Below are 24673 nucleotides of genomic sequence, written 5' to 3' on the forward strand. Positions count from 1 at the left end.
TTGCTAGCAATGTCTATTATAATCAAAAACCTATAAACCTTTTTATTTATGAAAAGTTATTGACTATTGTTACATTTTAATGCATATAATATATATTTTTTAGCGATGGAGAATGAAATTGATTAAGAATCGGCCCAGTGCTCTATCGGCCTTGCGAACAATTCGAAGTGCCACCTTAAGACATTCACCCATAGCAAGGATGAGTTGAAATTGTTTACCAGCTTTGGATTGGATGAACAGAAATTGCTGCGTTGACGAGTGGGACTAAATTTTGACGAACATTCACAAATCTGTTTATGTGGAGCCCAGGGCTGCTGCAGCGGTCTGGTGCGTTACCTTCAGGGACTCCACGGGACTGTCTGGTCACAGGTAAGATGTCTTCTCTTAGGATTGTCGTGACGCCACTCTCGGTATTGCGGTCATTGGGGACCGTCACTGCAGATTAAGGGGTGTCTGGGGCTGATGGTGGGTGCAGTTAGTTGTAGTGGCCTCCCGAGAGTGAGGCAAGCCCCAGGGCCCTGTGTAAGTGTGTGGAACCACAGGTTGCAGAATGACTCAAACACAGTCCAATAAGTCTTTTAACGTGTTTACTCACTGTTTGGTGGTCACTGTGAGATGCCCGGGCGACACTGCGATAACCAGGTGGAACCAGGAATTCCAGAAGGCCGTTCTGAGGGTAGCTGTCCACTCGCCCTCCTTGCACTCCTTTTTGTTTTTGGGAGGACCCCTCACTTGAAGTATGGTAGGATTACTCCAGGGAAGCTGTTTTCAACCCCGCTCCCCTCTCTGGCCCGTCTGCATGCAGCGTGACCTTGGTGGGATGGCTTCTGGCCCTGTCCCCTTATGGGCCTCCTGATTGTTGCTTGACTCGGGCTCTATGTTGTGGTGGTGGGGGCATGAAGTACCCCCACCTGAAGGTTGAGCAGCTCTGGATGATTTGCTGTCTGCTCTGGGGACCTGTCTCCCCTTGCATCCTGGAATACCAGGGATTCCCTTACTCAGCCACCCCTCTCTCTGGGTGTCTTTCAGGCTGACCCACAGGTACCCTTTCTCCCCCGTTTTCAGCTACTGCACTCCGCAGGGCCTGGCTGACCTGAGAGACCCTCTGCTCCCTTCCACAATCCTGAACACACTGCTGCAGACTGCCTGCTGCTCCTTCTCTTCCTGTCTGCCCTGCTTCCTAGCAACCAGCCTCTGAGCACACCCCTTGATGGGAATTGAAAGTTAACCCCTTCTGGCTACCCAAGGGTCCCTTCTAATGGTGTGGGAGACCTGGTCACTATGTGTTTGTGTGCGCACCTCATCCTGGCCTTTGGAGATTACCTGGAAGCACTGCCCCAGCATGGGTGCAATACTCTGTGGTGCCTGACCAGGTCAGGGGCGCCACATTTATACCATGAAGCTCCTTTCTTGACCAAATATGAGCCTTTGCAAAAATCGAGTTGCAATCCTTTTGGGAAGAAAGGTCATAACACCAAAAAGAATTTGCGAGCTATCAATTTGTTAGCCTTGTCCTTGTTGTTTGACATACAATTGCTGGAACAAGAGAAAATCACAAGTTTGTGCCAATTGATGACAAAAAGATTCACATTTCAAGGTTGTCAAATGACCCATAATCTTTCATTGCCCATGTAGATAGATCTGTCAGATCAGAAATGCCTTTTGTGCCAATTGCAAACCTCCTGCCAGGGCAATACATTGCCTGCATTTACGATAGGAACTGGTGAATTGGAAATATTTCTGAAATTTCAGTCGACGACCATGATGCATTAATACATTTTATGCATCCTCATGGACCAGCTAGCTTCTTTCACTGGCCTGTGAGAAATGATACATGCTGGATTCCCGCGCAGTCAATCATTGCAATAATTCCAGCACCAGCTGCAACAGCAATGGGCCGACAATACAGCTTCTCTGAACCAATTATGTTACAAATTCAGCAACAGTTCCAGACCACTTAGACTGAACATTATGGCTTGGGAACCAACAAAAGATATCCAATATTAGGCTTGGGATTCTAGGCAAAGACACCCACCCTCAGGCTTCGAAACCTGCGATAAAGAGACCGCCCGCGGCTGGCCTTGCACGGCTATCGGCCGTGGCTCCTAGGTGATGGGGCTGCTAATTCTCGAAAGACAGCATTATTACAATTCTTAATAGGATTATAATTCTAATTCTTAGGGAATTGGTTGTGGTATAACCACCATGGACCAACGCAAGGGTTTGAATAGTGCAGTTACCATTCAGTGGCATTTTTCTTTTTTTAAACTGAGAAACTCAAAAAAACAAAACAATGATCCTTGTAGAGAAAAATGTGTTTTTTATAATGATATCAGAATTAATGTATTTTAGGGGTACCCTTTTTGAGAAATTTGACCTAAAAATAGGTAAAATTCGTTTTTTTAAAATTTTTCATCATATGTGGGTGTGAATATTTCCACAAATACATATGCTTTGACCGTGATATTGCAGCAATGCAAAGTAATGTAGATGTTTGGTGTACAGGGCAAAGCACCAGCTACTATTAGTTTTTGGTCTTGAGTTATATATGGGCAAAGTTAGGCATAAATTTTATGCGACGTGTTTTACAAGCTACTTTGACACAAAATTGCGGCCGAAATATTGTTTTGTCATAGCCGGTAATAATTTTATCGTGTTTAGCAGCAAAAGTTGAGCTAGTATGCCAAATGTCAGCATCATAGCCAGTATAGAACTCTAATGGCTATGTGCCAATGTTTGCAAAATCCTCTTAGCTGAAGCCGCAGGCTTGGTGGAACCTCCAGTGAAAGGTCAACAGTGCCCAATGTATTTGAGATCTGGCCCTAAAAATTTACAGAACATCTTTTCAAAAATACTGTCACACTCCCCGGCTCCCCTGCCACGCTCCCCGGCTCCCCTGCCACGCTCCCCGGCTCCCCTGCCACGCTTCCCGGCTCCCGTGCCACGCTTCCCGGCTCCCGTGCCACGCTCCCCGGTCCCCCGCTCTACAGCCTCCATGCTCCCTCACCTGCGTCCTCCAGGCAACCCGGTCACCGCTCCCGGCGCCCGTTTGCGATGCTGAGCCAGCCCGGCACTCCTGCCTCCTGTGCACGGCTTCCTGCTCTGGCCTCTGACACCTGGGCCTCGCGCATGCGCATTAGGGCGTGCGCGCGGTCATTGAACCTCTCTTAAAGGGCCAGCATCCTCCAACAGGATATTGAAGATCCAGGTACAGGGTATATAGGGGGATCCTTTCCAAGTGGGCGGGGCCTGTTCTTCGTGTTTGCTAAGCTAGGAGTCAGGTCTCCCTGTGCTTTGTCCCGTACTCGCCTATCTCTCTTGTAGAGTCGCTCCTGTCTCGCCAACCGGTCCTGACGGTTCCAGAACCCCGAACGGTGACTGTCCGCCATCTCGTCAGTCCCTACCGTCTCCGATCCCTGGATCCGTGTGGTGACCGACCTCCTCGCTCAGCTGGTTCCAAACTCTGCCTGACATCATCTCGGCCTCCGAACCTGAGCTCCGTCACCTGGACTACCTTCAGAGACTCCGTGGTCCCAGGGACTTCTTCACTCCATTCCTCTGAACGGACTGTCCTGCTACACGTAGTGCTCTGGCTACCGGGCAACATGCCCTCGGTGGGGTGCTCAGTCCAGTGGATCCACCTCCTGGGCCTACCCGTCCTCCTGGTCCTAACAAATACATGTACATCCTTATAAATTTTCACCAAAATAGGAGAAGGTCGAGTGGGGACTATTTTTAAAACTGGTCCACTTGAAGTGGAATGACCCAAGTGAAAAAAACCCACTAGTGATTAACTCCTTCATCACTTGAGTCTAAGCACTACATGTTAAATGAAATGCAATGCCCTGTGACGACTGGAGCCTTAGGAGCGCCACATATGTACATTGCAAAATAATGCAACCACACCATGATCAAATAATATCACCACATAGAGTCTGAATACAACTACCATCCTGTTACTGAGCAAAGCTGGAACGAGGGATCAGAAAGCGCCCATTCCTGAAGAGGGCTATCATCAACGATGCTGACAGTCAGCGGAGTCGGTGTTAACTGACAGGGCCACTGATACCACAAGAAGACGACGAGTTATCCTGTGAAAGTAGCATAGCATTCCAGGGAACAGCACAGCGCCTAACAGCAGCGTCAAACCCTCAAACTCTTTGATAGCCGGTGGGACTCTGACTGCAGTCGTAATGGGAGAGCCGGAATGTATAGATAAAAAAATGCCTGTTGGAGAATGTAATATCAAACCTGTAAATAGTGAAAGGAAACAGTGTTTTGAGCAAATGTACCATAAAGCTGTTGAAGTTTTAACTGGTTGTAGATTCATCTCTAGTAACGCCAAATGTAACATCGCACAGTGTGAAAGGGAGCCAGAAAGGCCGGCTGAAGCTTGGGGCGTCCAGCTTAAAACAGGTACCACCTTCACACCCACTCCATTATCCATTCTGGACCCCATGCCTGTAGCGTACCGGGGTGGGTTGACAACTGCAGCACTTGCCCATGACTATCGTCCCTCGCTGCGTTACATTTTTACATTACTTTTTTACTTTTTCTACATGTTACAGCATAATATGTCTCCCTGGTGACTGTACTAAAAGCTTCTTGAATGTCTGATACCAGCAGAGTTGTTCATACAGTCAGGGCCAGAAATATTTGGACAGTGACACAAGTTTTGTTATTTTAGCTGTTTACAAAAACATGTTCAGAAATACAATTATATATATAATATGGGCTGAAAGTGCACACTCCCAGCTGCAATATGAGAGTTTTCACATCCAAATCGGAGAAACGGTTTAGGAATCATAGCTCTGTAATGCATAGCCTCCTCTTTTTCAAAGGACCAAAAGTAATTGGACAAGGGACTCTAAGGGCTGCATTTAACTCTGAAGGCGTCTCCCTCGTTAACCTATAATCAATGAAGTAGTTAAAAGGTCTGGGGTTGATTACAGGTGTGTGATTTTGCATTTGGAAGCTGTTGCTGTGACCAGACAACATGCGGTCTAAGGAACTCTCAATTGAGGTGAAGCAGAACATCCTGAGGCTGAAAAAAAAGAAAAAATCCATCAGAGAGATAGCAGACATGCTTGGAGTAGCAAAATCAACAGTCGGGTACATTCTGAGAAAAAAGGAATTGACTGGTGAGCTTGGGAACTCAAAAAGGCCTGGGCGTCCACGGATGACAACAGTGGTGGATGATCGCCGCATACTTTCTTTGGTGAAGAAGAACCCGTTCACAACATCAACTGAAGTCCAGAACACTCTCAGTGAAGTAGGTGTATCTGTCTCTAAGTCAACAGTAAAGAGAAGACTCCATGAAAGTAAATACAAAGGGTTCACATCTAGATGCAAACCATTCATCAATTCTAAAAATAGACAGGCCAGAGTTAAATTTGCTGAAAAACACCTCATGAAGCCAGCTCAGTTCTGGAAAAGTATTCTATGGACAGATGAGACAAAGATCAACCTGTACCAGAATGATGGGAAGAAAAAGGTTTGGAGAAGAAAGGGAACGGCACATGATCCAAGGCACACCGCATCCTCTGTAAAACATGGTGGAGGCAACGTGATGGCATGGGCATGCATGGCTTTCAATGGCACTGGGTCACTTGTGTTTATTGATGAAATAACAGCAGACAAGAGTAGCCGGATGAATTCTGAAGTGTACAGGGATATACTTTCAGCCCAGATTCAGCCAAATGCCACAAAGTTGTTCGGACGGCGCTTCATAGTACAGATGGACAATGACCCCAAGCATACAGCCAAAGCTACCCAGGAGTTCATGAGTGCAAAAAAGTGGAACATTCTGCAATGGCCAAGTCAATCACCAGATCTTAACCCAATTGAGCATGCATTTCACTTGCTCAAATCCAGACTTAAGACGGAAAGACCCACAAACAAGCAAGACCTGAAGGCTGCGGCTGTAAAGGCCTGGCAAAGCATTAAGAAGGAGGAAACCCAGCGTTTGGTGATGTCCATGGGTTCCAGACTTAAGGCAGTGATTGCCTCCAAAGGATTCGCAACAAAATATTGAAAATAAAAATATTTTGTTTGGGTTTGGTTTATTTGTCCAATTACTTTTGACCTCCTAAAATGTGAAGTGTTTGTAAAGAAATGTGTACAATTCCTACAATTTCTATCAGATATTTTTGTTCAAACCTTCAAATTAAACATTACAATCTGCACTTGAATTCTGTTGTAGAGGTTTCATTTCAAATCCAATGTGGTGGCATGCAGAGCCCAACTCGCGAAAATTGTGTCACTGTCCAAATATTTCTGGACCTAACTGTACCTATGGGGTTATATCAGTGTAGGGCCGGCAGTGAAGATTTGTAATAGACTTACGTTTTCCAAGGAGGTTGCCCGTCTGGGAATAGAGGAATTGTAAAATGCCTGATCTGCATTCTTGGAAACTGGAAGAACAGCGGAAAACAAAATGTCAAATAACTAATACTTAATTATTGAGACTGATGAATAATGATTTAGAAGATCTATTGCTAGACACATTCCAGAGTAAATCAGCTGCATCAGATGACATTTTTTTTGTTTGGGCCCTTTTTTCACAGCACAGCTCCTTGTGCTGCTGTAAAGGCTCCTGCAGAAGCACTGTGTATCCCCACCTAGAAGTTGTGCTAAGTGCTACATGCACCGTTTGATGATGACCCATACCATAATGTCACTTATTGGCTTCTGTATGGTATCAGCTATGGGCATGGGACCTAACAATCCCAAATCACTAAGAATACCTCCTGCTCAGCGTGTAGCAGCTTTTCACTGCATTTCTTCTTTGGGCTAAAATGCTGCAGTTGCTCAAAGGGGAATATAAAAATGTCTACATTGTCACATTGTCTTCATTTTTTAATTTGTATGGTCAATGACATGTATAGATACAAATTATATGTAAATTGCAGAATGTTTTCAGGGGTTTTTCTCTATTTTCAAATTAAACATCGGTATAATTGCTACAGCCAAACTTTGGCCATAGTGGTCTCATGCTTTACATATTGGCATGAGGCAAGTGATTGGCTGCAGCAGTCATGTGAATGATAAATGACAATTTGCAGGACTAGCAGAGAGCGACATCTGGGAGAAAATCTGTGAGGAATTGGAATGGGAAGTATGGTTATTTTATTATGATATTATAAATGTCTTTTTCAAGCAGATACATTATGTAAACCACTTGAAAAAATCTAGATAGATGGTAAAAATAAAGAACATAGTAATGTAAAAATGACTTGATTTTCATTTTTTTTTCCTTCTTTTAACTGCTTCAGTGTCACAATGACTATGGGATAGCAGGGAACTGGGGCTCACAATCTGTCCCTCAAGCTAGGGCTGGTCATGCTATAAATAATCTCAGGAATACTCCCGATGGTGGAGAGGTCCGAGTCTCCTTCCTAGCCCTGCTACTAACCAGTCATGATCTGATTATCCCTCCCCCTCCTTCCAGGGATGGACAGGACAGTAGTGTGATGAAGTCCACATATAAAGACACACAAGCAAAACCAAAACTCTGTCACACAGCACGCACACACAAAATAAGACAGTAAGAGATTCAGGAGGAAAACAAGAGCAGGAAGGAAGTACAAAACAACAGAGGTAATCTCCAAAACCGCACAAATTAATAAGCACATATTTCAGCAGACAGTCTGGGATACCACACTTCACAGACCAACATAGAACAAACTATAGCTGGCATGGGTGGAAGGATTCAACCAGCATAAATAGGAGGGGAGCAGATGTGAAAGGCCTCTCAACAACATGTGATAAAAGGAGCAAGCAGACCAGCAGAGATTGACTCATCCTAGCCTGCCTATAAATAGACACACAGCAGGTCGATGCCCGAGTCTGCCAGTGTTGATCTCAGACACCAGAAAAAACATCTGGCGGAGTGTCAGAATCTGCAATTTCAGCAGAAGCCGATGCTGCCATGACGGACGGCGAACTTTGTGCAAAACTCCATGTGATATTTAGGTTTCCAAACATGCAAACGGGTTAAAAGCAGTGACTTGACCGTTCTCTAGGCAAATTGCACTCACCGCTGATTAGTTTATTCAATACAGTTTTCAAAAAAAGCTGGTGGCCAAAAACATTGCAAAACAATATTGGAAAAAAATCTTCAGGACAAAAGTTTTCAGAAGCATCTTCCTTTTGAAAAACTTGGCTGGTTCATTCATATTTAAAAGACATATCCACATAATTTACCAATCAAACAGTTTACAAAAGCTAGTGGCAACTCACCATGCTCGTCTTTGGAGAGTAAATCTTGCCCTGACAGTTTAGTTTCATTGATGGGTAAAATGTTTAGTCCATCCCTCAAATTTGATCCTGGTAAATAAACTAATTTTGCCAAATTGTTTGGATTTATTGGGCTTTTTCCACTGGGTTTGGACTTTTCCTCCTTCTTTGATGATAACTCTACACCAGATTTCTCATCTGAAAGCATGCTGTCGAATTCTTGAGACATGCAGCCAGCAGCTATATTATCATTTTCTTCAATGCAAGCTGCTTTGTCTCCTACCTTCCCTGGGTCACTAGTTTGATCTGTCAGGTTATCAGTGCACAATTTACTCTTTTCATTTACATCTTCAACTGTTTCTTCTATATTTGTGTCTTTTCTAGTATCCAGAGTGCAGTTCTCCATCAGATACACATTTTTAACATTAAAGACATCTGTATTTTCAGTATAGTGTAATGATTGTATATTGCTGTCCCCCTGCTTAAGATCTAAAGCAGACTGTAAATGTAAATTGCCTACTGGGTATTGAGGACTAAGAGTTAAAATAATTTCTTGACCCAAACATTTAGTCTTAATTTCTCCTTTTTCGAGATTGGTAATGCTTGTATTTAAAGTCACCATATCCATACAGTGCTTGGCTATATCTTTGATCTCGACTGACTTTAGATCAATTTTTTCTGTTAGTTTAGAAAAGAGGGAGTGCGCACATACTCCATGTGGATTCTCAGTTTTTTGCAGCATTGGTTCTTCTATACCCAATAGTATGTGATCATGGCTGCAAGACTTTGTGCTCATAGCTGATGTCTCCCTATTCAAAGCAGATAAGTGATAATTTCCATCCTTAAGAGCACAACTGGGACCGTTTCCAGTTGGGGCGCTGTCCCTGGTTGTACCCTGCTCATATATTAACTGTTCTGCAGATTTATTAAGTAATTGGGATTCTTCTGAGCATACCTCATTTATCAAGTCACCTCGGTCATAGCCTGTCCTGTCTGGCTTTTCAACTACAATATATACTTCTCTACTAGTACCATCTTCAGACTTACAATGACTGGAGTCTGTCTGCAGACTTGCTTCTTCACTGCAGACAGCTGGAAGTTTATTATTGTCTGGCAGCATCTCCATGGACATTGCCATGACTTTTTTCTGCACTGTTGTATGGAGTTTGGCCATTCTCTCTACATACTCATCAACAACATGACATCCCATGTTAACTGGGATTTCTTCTGTACATTTTCCATCCAAGGACCCTCTTATATTCTGTTCCACAATGGGAACGTCGACTTTGTTCTCTGAGAGACAACTCTCATCTTTCTGTTCTTCACTAAGATGTCCCTTATCTGTGATGTTATAAACATATTGAATGTTGTTTGCATCTATGTTAAAACAAAAAGTAAGTAACATTACCACCAAATATCAAACTGTCTATATCAAATATCACTGTATATATTATTAGCTACAGTATATCACAAAAGTGAGTACACCCCTCACATTTTTGTAAATATTTTAATATATCTTTTCATGGGAAAGCACTGAAGATCTGACACTGATACAATGTACAGTAATCAGTGTACAGCTTGTATGACAGTGTAAATTTGGTGTGACCTCTAAATAACTCAACACACAGCCATTAACCTCTTAACGACCCTTGATGTACTGGGTACGTCATGGTGACATGGTGCTAAACGACCCATGACGTACCCAGTACGTCATGGCGAAATCGCGGTCCCGGAGCCCCGGGGAGTGAAATTTGTTTAATTAAACAGTAGATTCGGGAAGGAGGGGACCTCTGCCTGACCTCAGGAGGGGTGGTGCCTCCTCCCCAAACCTACAGAGGCTGTGAATGGCTGACGAACGCCGCTCAGCAAATTACAGTCACTGTAATGTTCCAGCCATTGAAAATGGCTGGAACATTGAAATCCACCCTTGATCAGTGCTGCTGTAGCACTGGCCATTGGCTGGAGCTGGGTGATCGGTTCTTCATCCGCCCCCAGCTCTGATTGTAGAGACCGGTCTTGTGACCGATCTCTCCAATCACCGTGGATCTGGTGCCGGTGACCTGTGTCCGTCCCTGAAAGCCGAGGAAAGCGGTCTCTGCGGGTGCCCATCGGTAAGTTGCTACCCCCGCCGCCCGCCCCTGTCCCCGATCGCCCTGCCAGCCCCGCCGCTGTCTCCTATCACCCCGCCCGCCACCGCCAGCCCCGCCACTGTCTCCGATCGCTCTGCCAGCCCCGCCGCTGTCTCCGATCGCCCCGTCCGCCACCGCCAGCCCCACCGCTGTCTCCGATCGCCCCGCCCGCCAGCTCCAGCCCCGCCGCTGTCTCCGATCGCCCCGCCCGCCACCGTCAGCCCCGCCATGGCTCCGATCGCCACCGCCAGCCCCGCCGCTGTCTCAGATCGCCCCGCCTGCCACCGCCAGCCCCGCCGCTGTCTCCGTCGCCCCGCCCGCCAGCGCCAGCCCCGCCGCCGTCTCCGATCGCCCCGCCCGCCACCGCCAGCCCTGCCGCGGCTCCGATCACCACCATCAGCCCCGCCGCTGTCTCCGATCGCCCCGCCGCTGCTCCCAATCCACCGCTGTCCCCGATCGCCCCGCCCGCCACTGTCCCTGCCGCCACGTTCGCCACTGTCCCCGCCGCCACGCTCGCCACTGTCCCCGCCGCCATCGCACCCACCTTTTTCAGCCGCTGCTGCCCCAGAATCGGCCCCCACTGTTCCCGATCGGCCGCCGCCGCCTCCTTCATCGGCTGCCCCTTCTCCATCGCCACTACACCTCCTCCCCCTCCATGTGCTGCAAGCCACCCTCCCCCCACATGTGCTGCAAGCCACCCTCCCCCCACATGTGCTGCAAGCCACCCTCCCCCCACATGTGCTGCAAGCCACCCTCCCCCCTCCATGTTCTGGGCGCTCCCCTCCTCCATGTGCCATCTCTCTCTCCCATCAGACTCTGCCCCCCCTCCCCAATCTGCTGCCTGCTCTCTCCCATCCTCTTCATCTACTGCCCCCTCTCACACTCCTCAATCTGTTGCCTCCTTCATCTGCTGCCTCTTCTGTCTGCTGTGATCCTGCTGCCTAGATCCATCCTGTAAGGTAGGTATCCCCATCTCACCTCCCTCCCCCCCATCCTCCGCCGCGCCATTTCCCATCATCCATCCGCTGCGCCCTTTCCCATCCTCTGCCGCTCCTCCATCCGCTGCGCCCTTTCCCATCTTCCATCCGCTGCGCCCTTTCTCATCTGCCGCCCCGCCCTCTCGCATCGCATTATCCAGCGCAGTTGCTCGCTTCCAGACTGGAGTGGATGATGCGATGCGAGACTCGTGCATTGCTCTCACGTTTGGCACTGGTCTTAGTGGCAGGCGCCCATATTTTTTTTTTTTATTCATTTTTTTTTTTTTACTGATGTCTGTATTTTTTATTTCGCCAAACTAATTTTTTTGTATGGGGGGAGGTGTAGTTTCCAAAATGGGATCACATGTGGAAGAGCTCCATTGTTTAGGCACCTCAGGGGGTCTCCAAATGCAACATGGCGTCTGCTAATAATTCCAATCAATTTTACTGTGAAATGGCGCTCCTTCTCTTCTGAGCCCCACCGTACGCCTAAACAATTGATTTCAACCACATATGAGGTACCTATGTACTCAGGAGAAATTGCACAATACATTTTATGGTGCATTTTTTCCTGATACCCTTGTGAAAAAAAGCTACCTGTTTGAAAAAAACAATTTTGTGGTAAAAAAAAGAGCAAAATATTTTCACGGCTGAACATTACAAACGTTTGTGAAGCCTCCAGGGGTTCAAAGTGCTCACTAAACAGCTAGATAAATTCCATGAGGGGTCTAGTTTCCAAAATGGGGTCAATTGTGCGGGAGCTCCATCATTTAGGCACTTTAAGTGGTCTCTAAACGCAACATGGCGTCCGCTAATAATTCCAACCAATTTTGCTGTGAAATGGCGCTCCTTGCCTTCCGAGTCCTGCTGTGTGCCCAAACATTTGATTTCCACCACATATGAGGTACAGTCAGGGCCAGAAATATTTGGACAGTGACACAAGTTTTGTTATTTTAGCTGTTTACAAAAACATGTTCAGAAATACAATTATATATATATAATATGGGCTGAAAGTGCACACTCCCAGCTGCAATATGAGAGTTTTCACATCCAAATCGGAGAAACGGTTTAGGAATCATAGCTCTGTAATGCATAGCCTCCTCTTTTTCAAGGGACCAAAAGTAATTGGACAAGGGACTCTAAGGGCTGCAATTAACTTTGAAGGCGTCTCCCTCATTAACCTGTAATCAATGAAGTAGTTAAAAGGTCTGGGGTTGATTACAGGTGTGTGGTTTTGCATTTGGAAGCTGTTGCTGTGACCAGACAACATGCGGTCTAAGGAACTTTCAATTGAGGTGAAGCAGAACATCCTGAGGCTGAAAAAAAAGAAAAAATCCATCAGAGAGATAGCAGACATGCTTGGAGTAGCAAAATCAACAGTCGGGTACATTCTGAGAAAAAAGGAATTGACTGGTGAGCTTGGGAACTCAAAAAGGCCTGGGCATCCACGGATGACAACAGTGGTGGATGATCGCCGCATACTTTCTTTGGTGAAGAAGAACCCGTTCACAACATCAACTGAAGTCCAGAACACTCTCCGTGAAGTAGGTGTATCTGTCTCTAAGTCAACAGTAAAGAGAAGACTCCATGAAAGTAAATACAAAGGGTTCACATCTAGATGCAAACCATTCATCAATTCTAAAAATAGACAGGCCAGAGTTAAATTTGCTGAAAAACACCTCATGAAGCCAGCTCAGTTCTGGAAAAGTATTCTATGGACAGATGAGACAAAGATCAACCTGTACCAGAATGATGGGAAGAAAAAAGTTTGGAGAAGAAAGGGAACGGCACATGATCCAAGGCACACCGCATCCTCTGTAAAACATGGTGGAGGCAACGTGATGGCATGGGCATGCATGGCTTTCAATGGCACTGGGTCACTTGTGTTTATTGATGACATAACAGCAGACAAGAGTAGCCGGATGAATTCTGAAGTGTACAGGGATATACTTTCAGCCCAGATTCAGCCAAATGCCGCAAAGTTGTTCGGACGGCGCTTCATAGTACAGATGGACAATGACCCCAAGCATACAGCCAAAGCTACCCAGGAGTTCATGAGTGCAAAAAAGTGGAACATTCTGCAATGGCCAAGTCAATCACCAGATCTTAACCCAATTGAGCATGCATTTCACTTGCTCAAATCCAGACTTAAGACGGAAAGACCCACAAACAAGCAAGACCTGAAGGCTGCGGCTGTAAAATCCTGGCAAAGCATTAAGAAGGAGGAAACCCAGCGTTTGGTGATGTCCATGGGTTCCAGACTTAAGGCAGTGATTGCCTCCAAAGGATTCGCAACAAAATATTGAAAATAAAAATATTTTGTTTGGGTTTGGTTTATTTGTCCAATTACTTTTGACCTCCTAAAATGTGGAGTGTTTGTAAAGAAATGTGTACAATTCCTACAATTTCTATCAGATATTTTTGTTCAAACCTTCAAATTAAACATTACAATCTGCACTTGAATTCTGTTGTAGAGGTTTCATTTCAAATCCAATGTGGTGGCATGCAGAGCCCAACTCGCGAAAATTGTGTCACTGTCCAAATATTTCTGGACCTAACTGTATCTGCGTACTCAGGAGAAAATGCACAATACATTTTATGGTGCATTTTTTCCTGATACCCTTGTGATAAAAAAAAAGCTACCTGGTTGAAGCAACAGTTTTGTGGTAAAAAAAATTTTTTTTCTTTTCACGGCTCAACGTTATAAACTTCTGTGAAGCCCCCAGGGGTTCAAAGTGCACATCAAACATCTAGAAAAAATATTTGAGGGCTCTAGTTTTCAAAATGGGGTCAATTGTGGGGAAGATCCATTGTTTAGGCACCTCAGGGGGGTCTCCAAACGCAACATGGCGTCCGCTAATAATTCCAACTAATTTTGCTGTGAAATGGCGCTCCTTGCCTTCAGAGTCCTGCTGTGTGCCCAAACATTTGATTTCTACCACATATGAGGTATCTGCGTACTCAGGAGAAAATGCACAATACATTTTATGGTGCATTTTTTCCTGATACCCTTGTGATAAAAAAAGCTACCTGGTTGAAGCAACAGTTTTGTGGTAAAAATTTTTTTTTTTCTTTTCACGGCTCAACGTTATAAACGTCTGTGAAGCCCCCAGGGGTTCAAAGTGCACATCAAACATCTAGAAAAAATATTTGAGGGCTCTAGTTTCCAAAATGTGGTCACTTATGGGGGAGCTCCATTGTTTAGGCACCTCAGGGAGTCTTCAAACCCGACATGGTGTCCGCTAATGAGTGCAGCTAATTTTGCACTCAAAAATTCAAATGGCGCTCCTTGCCTTCCGAGTCCTGCCGTGTGCCCAAACATTTGATTTCCACCACATATGGGGTATCTGCGTACTCAGGAGAAAATGCACAATACTTTTTTTGGTGCATTTTTTCCTGATACCCTTGTGATAAAAAAAGCTACCTGGTTGAAGCAACAGTTTTGTGGTAAAAAAAAAATTTTTTATTTTCACGGCTCAACGTTATAAACTTCTGTGAAGCCCCCAGGGGTTCAAAGTGCACATCAAACATCTAGAAAAATTATTTGAGGGCTCTAGTTTCCAAAATGGGGTCAATTGTGATGAAGATCCATTGTTTAGGCACCTCAGGGGGGTCTCCAAACGCAACATGGCGTCCGCTAATAATTCCAACTAATTTTGCTGTGAAATGGTGCTCCTTGCCTTCCGAGTCCTGCTGTGTGCCCAAACATTTGATTTCTACCACATATGAGGTATCTGCATACTCAGGAGAAAATGCACAATACATTTTATGGTGCATTTTTTCCTGATACCCTTGTGATAAAAAAAAGCTACCTGGTTGAAGCAACAGTTTTGTGGTAAAAAAAAAATGTTTTCTTTTCACGGCTCAACGTTATAAACTTCTGTGAAGCCCCCAGGGGTTCAAAGTGTACATCAAACATCTAGAAAAATTATTTGAGGGCTCTAGTTTCCAAAATGGGGTCACTTATGGGGGAGCTCCATTGTTTAGGCACCTCAGGGAGTCTTCAAACCCAACATGGCGTCCGCTAATGAGTGCAGCTAATTTTGCACTCAAAAATTCAAATGGCGCTCCTTGCCTTCCGAGTCCTGCCGTGTGCCCAAACATTTGATTTCCACCACATATGAGGTATCTGCTTACTCAGGAGAAAATGCACGATACATTTTATGATGCATTTTTCCTGATACCCTTGTGAAAATACTAATTTTTATGGCTAAAGTAACATTTTTGTGTTAAAAAAGTAAAATTTTCATTTTTTCTTCTACATTTCTTTGGTTGCTGTGAAGCTCCTAAAGGGTTAATAAACTTTTTGGATGTGGTTTTGAGCAGAGTGAGGGGTGCAGATTTTAGAATGGGGTCACTTTTGGGTATTTTCTTTTGCCTAGGTTTCTCAAATCACTCCAAATGTGATGTGGTACCTAAACATTTTTTTTTTGTAAATTTTGTTGGAAAAATGAGAAATTGCTGATGAACTTTGAACCCTTCTTACTTCCTAACGGAAATTATTTTTTTTTTCCAAAAATTGCGCTGGTGTAAAGCAGACAAGTGGGAAATGTTATCTAGTAACTATTTTGTGTGACATATCTCTCAGATTTATGGGCATAAAATTTAAAATTTTGAAAATTGCAAAATTTTCAAAATTTTCGCCAAATTTCCGAAATTTTCACAAATAAACGCGAAACATATCGGCCTAAATTTACCACTGACATGAAGTACAATATGTCACGAAAAAATAATGTCAGAATCGCCAGGATCCGTTGAAGTGTTCCAGAGTTATAACCTGTCAAAGTGACACTGGTCAAAATTGCAAAAAATGGCCGGGTCTTTAAGGTGAAAACAGGCTGGGGGCTGAAGGGGTTAATGTAAAAACCCCTAAGCGATGCAGTGAGCTGGAGGAAAAATAGCACAATCTGAAGTTTTATCCAAGAAAGATGATTACAAAATGTTGGAAATGCTCAACTTGGCAAGTTGTGTGAGTCATAACCAACTGGAAATGACCAAAATGACAGCTGTAGCAGCCCTAAGAAAGTAACAGCAAACACCAGCAGAAGAAGAATGGGTATGATTGCCGCCCTGCTATAGTCAGAGAAACATCCAAGAGATGGTCAATAGTGATTTATTTCTACACGTTTCCTCTTCTTCCTAAGGGAAAATGGTTAATTTGGGCAATTTGACCATTTCCACTTACAGGTGTACTCACTTTTGTTGTCAGTGGATTAGACATTTATGGCTGTATTTTAAGTAATTTAGAGGCACCAAATTTACACTATTATAGAAGCTGTACACTGACTACTTTACGTTGTATCAAAGTGTCATATCCTCAGTGTTGTCCTATGAAAAGATGTAAAAAAATGTTTAATAAAAAATTTACAAAAATGTGAGGGGTGTACTCATTTTTCTGATATATGGTATATATAGCCCAAAACACTTCTCATTGTAAATAAGCCTAGAATCCTAATTTAATGTTCATTATTATTATTACTACTATCATTAAAGTTTTTTAAATCTGTAACCTGTTAATCCACTAATCTGATATTCAATAAAAATAATTCCAAAGCTAGAAAAATAAGGCCCAAACTCAGAAGTATGTGGTAACTGAGTTAGTAGGTGCTTGTGATAATCTACTAAGGTTGTATTACTATGATGTAGAACAGCATGGCAAAGACCTGTACAGCTACTATACAACTATATATATTTGGAAAAGAAAACTGTATTTAAACAACAGGGAAAACTTTTTGTTGTTGCATGTGATTTTGCTCCTTTCTTTTGTGGTGTGAATACACCCAAATTATTCATTTTAAAGGGGTTATCCAGGACTTAAGTGAGCTTTACATGCTACGATATATCTAACGAGATGTCGGTGGGGTCATGTCGTAAGTGACGCACATCCGGCCTCGTTAGTGATATCGTAGTGTGTGACAGCTATGAACGAGCAGAAATACTCACCTTCTCGTTCATCATTGACACGTTGCTCATTTTCTAAATATCGAACGTCCGGTTGTTCATTGTTCCCAAGGCAGCACGCATTGCTCCGTGTGACACCCCGGGAATGATGAACTGCAACTTACCTGCGTCCCGCCGGCAATGCTGAAGGAAGGAGGTGGGCGAGATGTTTACGTCCCGCTCATCTCCGCCCCTCTGCTTCTATTGGCCGGCCGCTGTGTGACGTCGCTGTGACGCCAAACGTCCCTCCCCCTTCAGGAAGTGGATATTCGCCGTCCACAGCGAGGTCGTTTGGAAGGTAAGTACGTGTGACGGGGGGTTACAACATTGTGCGTCACGGGCAAGAAATTGTCCGTATCGCATAAACGATGGGGCGGGTGCGATCGCAAATGCGATCGCACGAGAAATCGACACATGTAAAGCAGCCTTTAAAGTGTTTTTCCTATTGGGCTAAAAGTTTACAGGCAGGTAGTTTTTTAACTACCTAGCTATATTGCCCTGCAACAATTGCCCCTGGCTTAGATGGTGACTCTCCTGCTTTTTTTGACCTCACACAACACAACAGCTCTTCCTCATCCATGTTGCTCAGTCGATGAGGCATCAGTGCAATGTCCTTCTGATTGACTGCCAGCTCCCTGCAATTAACCAGCAGGGATCCGGCAGTCAATTTGCATGACTTCGGCAGAGATGCTCTGTTTACAGAGCAGAGCAGAACAAAAGAAACTACTTTGTCGATGTGACATCACTGGAATCTCTGGCAGGAACTGTTTGTGACTGCTCTGAACTCGAACAGATTGATGCAGGGTAGAAAAGGCAGGTGGTTAGCAGCTACCTGATTCTTAAGCCCACTTTACACACTACAATATATCTTACGATGTGTCGGTGGGGTCACGTCGTAAGTGACGCACATCCGGCATCGTAAGATACATTGTAGTGTACGTGTGATTGCGATTGAACGGTAAAACGTTCATAGCACGCACGTCGTTCATTCCTCATGGATTGAACGTCAGGTTGTTCATCGTACCCTGGGTAGCACACATCGCAGTGTGTGACACCCCGGGAACGATGAACAGCTCTTACCTGCGTCCTGCGGCTCCCGACCAGCAATGCGGAAGGAAGGAGGTGGGTGAGATGTTTACGTTCCGCTCATCTCCACCCCTCTGCTTCTATTGGCCGGCTGCCGCGTGACGTCGATGTGACGCCGAACGTCCCTCCCACTCCAGGAAGTGGACGTTCGCTGCCCACATCGAGGTCGTATGGACGGGTAAGTACATGTGACGGGGGTTAATCGTTTGTGCAGCACGTTCAACAAATTGAAGTGCCACACATACGATCGGGGCGTTGCAAATCGCATACGATATCGTATGCGAAATTGCAACGTGTAAATCAGGCTTTAGTTCTTGGGTCCACAGAAACAAAACCCTAACTCTTAGGGTGCGTGCCCACGATCAGTGTTTGCAGCATTTTGGACGCATCATGCTTCAGCTCCATCCAAAATGCTGCGTTCTACACTACAAGCATAGTGGACAGGATTTCTAGAAATCCCGTGCCCAATGTGCTTGTTTTTTTGCAGCAAACACTGACCTGCAGTGCATCTTTCCAGACCGCAGCATGTCAATTGTTTGCTGTGGATTCGTATGCATCCTCCGTAGGGAGAACACAAGCGAGAGACTGCAGTGCACTGAACCCTGATCGCGGGTACGAGCAGCTGCGGTCTCCTGCGTTCTCCTATGAAGGAGACGCGCGGCCCCACAGGTCAAAACCCTCTGCGTCCAGGATGCAGTGAGTCCTGATCGTGGGCACATACCCTTAGATTACCTAAATCTATTTTGAACAGCTTATTTTCACTTAAACATTTGCATGTGAACTTTTTAAATATTATTGATCTTGTTCCTAGGGCCCCAATAATCCTCTGCAACTGAAGAAGAACTAGATTTTAGGCATTATGTAAGTTATTAAACCCAATTTGCAGCTCCAATTACCTCCCAAAGGTATATCGAAGCATAAGAAAGAAGTTGTCCCCAGCAGACAACCAAACCAAACTTTGAAAAGTATGGAGTAAGTGATAAATCGATGTATGATTGGTCAGAACTGCAACAGTAGAGTTATTCACATACAGTTTGCCCTGATATCTCTCTGTAACAAAACTCCATGATTCCTAGAAAATTATATACATTCGATTCTCAGCTTGCCGTGTTCAAAAACTAAGAGACAACATAGCCACAAAGCATGAATTATCTAGAAACTTTATTTTCTAACATTAATAATAGGAATGATGCTCACTTTAGCTTAAAGGGAACCTGTCGTGCCCAAAAACAGTATTTACCTGCAGATGAAAAGTTGACCTGCCAGTAAATAGCATTAAATTCCTGCCTGGATGCTTAAGTGGAAGAGTTGTTACAAGAAGAAAGTAAATATATATATCCTCCCTGCAGCTGCTCATTTCCAGTCATTAGGACAGTGCAGAGAGGTATTAGACTATGTGCGCACTAGAAATGTGAAGTTTCTCAAGAAAATTTCTTGAGAAACTTCTGGGAGTGAAAGATTTCCGGACCTCCGGAAAAAATCCGCACCAAATCCGCATGCGGATTTGCCGCGGATTAGCCGCGGATTAGCCGCAGAATAGCCGCGAAATTGCCGCGATTTTCCCGCGGGTGGTTCCCTGCGGATTTTTGCAGGCTGTACTGCCGAAATCCGCAGGGTACCTGCGGAAATAATGGACATGTTCATTTTCTCAAGAAATTTTCTCGAGAAATTCTTCTCAAGGAAATTTCTTGAGAAAAATCCGCACAAGTGCGCACAGCTATTTTTTTTTTTCATAGAAATTGCTGGGAAATGTCTGCACAAAGATTGCAGACATTTCTCAAGAAATTTCCGCGGCAAATCCGCGGGTAAATCCGCGGGTAAAAAGGTCTAGTGCGCACAGAGCCTTACAGTCCTTGCTCACTACATGATAAGAGTGGCTGTAATCACATTATAGTGCAGGCTGTCAATCTATGTACAGAGGAATAATTACAGCACATCCACTGTGTAGTGAACGGGGACAGTAACCTCTCCCTGCATTGCCCCAAGAGTGGAAGCAAGCAGCTACAGGGAAGACACAAGTTCATTTTCTCTGTGTAGCTGTTGCTCCAGTAAAGCAGCCAAGCAGGACGATAACACTATTTTCCTGCAGATTACGGTAAACCATTATCTCTTGGCAAATAGCATTTTTGGACATGACAGGTTCACATTAATCATAAGTATTTAAACAATAAACACAGAAATATAAATATTCTGACCGACCTTTCTGGACCATTTCCACTTTGCTTCCATCCATCTTCTGTATTTTATTACAAGTCAATGACAAATTCCCATTTTCTGAGCTGCTTACATGAGAGGTTTTATTAACTTCCAGATTATTTTGGATTATATGTTCATATGTGATATTTTCTTTATCACACATGGATACATCACACATATTATATCTACTCTGATGTTCTTCATCCTTCAATATGAAATAAAGGAAAACCAATTAAGTGTATTATATAAAAACTACATGTAATGTATTTCTTAAAGGATTGCTAATAAAGATGAGCGAACTTGAGGTTTGGGGTTTCCTTGTTTGTATTGAATACAGGCTTTATAAAAAAAACAGAGTTCGCGTTCAGAGATCAGGGGCTTTATGTATGCTGACCACTCATGCGAGCATCACTGTGCTCAGGTACGCTCAGTGCTCAGCCCAGTGCAAGCCGCTTGCAGTGTTTTCTCGGTTAAAACAGCATAACTAATGTAGTGTGCACGAAAAGAAAAATGGAAAAATCCTACCCACCCGCTAGCCACTGGAAATGTTCAGTTTATGGCTGACTGCATCTGGGCGGAGGCCGGAACTGGCCAATTAGTGATTTCTATTAGGGTTCAGGTCAAGTCCAGGTCCCACACCAAACTTTTTCAAAAGTCCGGCTGAACCCGCTGAACCCGCTGAACCGACCTTGCACAGGTGTGCTCATGTCTAATTACTATCTGTATAATTACAGTCATATGAAAAAGTTTGGGCACCCCTATTAATGTTAACCTTTTTTCTTTACAACAATTTGGGTTTTTGCAACAGCTATTTCAGTTTCATATATCTAATAACTGATGGACTCAGTAATATTTCTAGATTGAAATGAGGTTTATTGTACTAACAGAAAATGTGCAATCCGCATTTAAACAAAATTTGACCGGTGCAAAAGTATGGGCACCCTTATCAATTTCTTGATTTGAACACTCCTAACTACTTTTTACTGACTTACTGAAGCACTAAATTAGTTTTGTAACCTCATTGAGCTTTGAACTTCATAGGCAGGTGTATCCAATCATGAGAAAAGGTATTTAAGGTGGCCACTTGCAAGTTGTTCTCCTATTTGAATCTCCTATGAAGAGTGGCATCATGGGCTCCTCAAAACAACTCTCAAATGATCTGAAAACAAAGATTATTCAACATAGTTGTTCAAGGAAGGATACAAAAAGTTGCCTCAGAGATTTAAACTGTCAGTTTCCACTGTGAGGAACATAGTAAGGAAATGGAAGAAGACAGGTACAGTTCTTGTTAAGCCCAGAAGTGGCAGGCCAAGAAAAATATCAGAAAGGCAGAGAAGAAGAATGGTGAGAACAGTCAAGGACAATCCACAGACCACCTCCAAAGACCTGCAGCATCATCTTGCTGCAGATGGTGTCAATGTGCATCGGTCAACAATACAGTGCACTTTGCACAAGTAGAAGCTGTATGGGAGAGTGATGCGAAAGAAGCTGTTTCTGCAAGCACGCCACAAACAGAGTCGCCTGAGGTATGCAAAAGCACATTTGGACAAGCCAGTTACATTTTGGAAGAAGGTCCTGTGGACTGATGAAACAAAGATTGAGTTGTTTGGTCATACAAAAAGGCGTTATGCATGGAGGCAAAAAAACTCGGCATTCCAAGAAAAGCACTTGCTACCCACAGTAACATTTGGTGGAGGTTCCATCATGCTTTGGGGATGTGTGGCCAATGCAGGCACCGGGAATCTTGTTAAAGTTGAGGGTCGCATGGATTCAACTCAGTATCAGCAGATTCTTGCCAATAATGTGCAAGAATCAGTGACGAAGTTCAAGTTACGCAGGGGATGGATATTTCAGCAAGAAAATGATCCAAAACACCGCTCCAAATCTACTCACGCATTCATGTAGAGGAACAATTACAATGTTCTGGAATGGCCATCCCAGTCCCCAGACCTGAATATCATTGAACATCTGTGGGATGTTTTGAAGCGTGGTGTCCATGCTCGGCGACCATCAAACTTAACTGAACTGGAATTGTTTTGTAAACAGGAATGGTCAAATTTACCTTCATCCAGGATCCAGGAACTCATTAAAAGCTACAGGAAGCGACTAGAGGCTATTTTTGCAAAACGAGTATCTACAAAATATTAATGTCACTTTTATGTGGAGGTGCCCATACTTTTGCACCGGTCAAATTTTGTTTAAATGCGGATTGCATATTTTCTGTTAGTACAATAAACCTCATTTCAGAAATATTACTGAGTCCATCAGTTATTAGATATATGAAACTGAAATAGCTGTTGCAAAAACCCAAATTGTTGTAAAGAAAAAAGGTTAACATTAATAGGGGTGCCCAAACTTTTTCATATGACTGTATGTTGACTTTATCACAAAATATACTATAAGATTTCTACCTGTATAATAGTTTTTGGTGTCTTATTCGGTGATTCACCACTGTATTTGTGAGGATTATGATTTAATTCCTTTATTGAATCCAGTTCCTTTCTGACTGTTTCACATTCTATATCCAAGCTTTCTTTCTGATAGGACAAAAAAATTGAGAATCTATTATCTTCAGCCTTAGAATAAACACTACATGCTTTTGCCTCATGCCATTTGCTATTGATCTAACACTACAAATATCAATATCAGGGGTTTAAAATCCTGTATGAATATAACTGACAGATGGACTAGTACAGCATTAAGCTTTCTTCTTCAGTCCCGTAGACTTTAAACGAAGAGTCAATGAGTATGCTCAACCACTGATCCATTTAAATGAGAACCATTGATCCATTTAAATGGGGGACATGGGGCCCCTGTTGCTGCAAGAATCTACAGGGATGAGATACTAATTCTTTATACTAAGGATAGATGACAAGTTTGTTTTCATTCTGGTAAAATAAATATCTAAATTAGTGAGAACATTTGTTGATGTGGTTGATGGTCAGTGATATTCAGTTTCTCCAGGCGTTTTATATTCCAACAGTGTCCACCCCCCCCCACCCAAAAAAAATAAAATAAATAAAAAAAACTGTGCTCAAAATGTGTACAAAGGATTCTACCTGTGCTCTCCACTCTGTAAGAGCATGCTCGTGCTCATTCCGGAGAGTCAGGAACTTTTCCTCATTTTCCGTTGCCTTTGCCCTTTGAAGCTCATTATCTCTTTCAAGGGTCTGCAATAAAATTAATTATCCAAAAAATAATCAATACCACATTAATGAATTTTGATGAGTTTTATGTAGCTTGGACCTTTTGTTTCTAACATGCTAGAAGTGCCACATAGATCAGTGATAACGTGCTATCAACAATAATTTTCATAAATTAACAGAAAGGTACTTATAGTTTAGCTAACAGGAGACAGTGGGAGTTTAGAGAGAAGAAATGGTAATAAAAGGATATAAAAACACTTGCCATTACTCAGATTCACTGCATGAGTTTTAATGTGCTCCCAGAAAAATAAACTAATACAAGACACAGGCAAATCCGAAATGTAATATAAAGAAATGGCCAATAAATGAAATTATTTTGGTGTACTTATTAATGGAATGCACAGCATAATGGCTATATGAACTGTCTACATAATGAAACATCCATGTTCACATGTAGTATTTGCTTTTACTGTCAGAAGCACACGGCATATGAAGACACTTCAGCAGTGTTTTCCGAGCAATGCGCATCATCGTGACTTTAGTACTGCCAAAGAAGAAGCCTTTTTTTTTCTGCCTTTACTCAACACTAGCATTGCTGTCACTTTGATTAATTGAGCTAATTCTGTATGAATCAACAGTAACTGTTCACACACAATTCAGGTTCTCCTGGAATTTTTACTTTAATCATATTTTTTTCTCAGCTGTAAGGATAAATGGCTTTGCCTCCATGACAATGAACTGATTCCAACCTCTAACAAGATGTAAACACTACTTTACCGGACAATAGCTGTCAATGTATGAAACACTGGATCAATTATATTTATGGGTCTATGCTTTTATTTTTTTGGATTCACATCAGAGTGACCAGTCAAGTATGAAATTGTAAGCTGTAACAAAGTTCTCGCTATTTTGTCTTTTGACCAAAATTCCCAAGGACATTTCTTGAAATAAAACAGTTTAG

General features: G+C 43.5%; 1 protein-coding gene across 1 annotated transcript in view; it reads right to left on the reverse strand.

Annotated features, from left to right (window-relative positions):
• The window catches only part of CCDC73 (coiled-coil domain containing 73), a 627966-nt gene that overhangs the window by 74915 nt on the left and 528378 nt on the right, over nucleotides 1–24673 (reverse strand). Inside the window, exons 6-10 of the mRNA XM_075325586.1 lie at nucleotides 23626–23736; nucleotides 22978–23103; nucleotides 20570–20771; nucleotides 8242–9615; nucleotides 6346–6413 (exon numbers count right to left, since the gene is read on the reverse strand). Of these exons, the coding sequence (XP_075181701.1) occupies nucleotides 6346–6413; nucleotides 8242–9615; nucleotides 20570–20771; nucleotides 22978–23103; nucleotides 23626–23736 (1881 nt within the window). The remainder of the gene's footprint in view (nucleotides 1–6345; nucleotides 6414–8241; nucleotides 9616–20569; nucleotides 20772–22977; nucleotides 23104–23625; nucleotides 23737–24673) is intronic.

Source organism: Anomaloglossus baeobatrachus, chromosome 10, assembly GCF_048569485.1.
Source record: "Anomaloglossus baeobatrachus isolate aAnoBae1 chromosome 10, aAnoBae1.hap1, whole genome shotgun sequence".
Lineage (NCBI taxonomy): Eukaryota > Metazoa > Chordata > Amphibia > Anura > Aromobatidae > Anomaloglossus > Anomaloglossus baeobatrachus.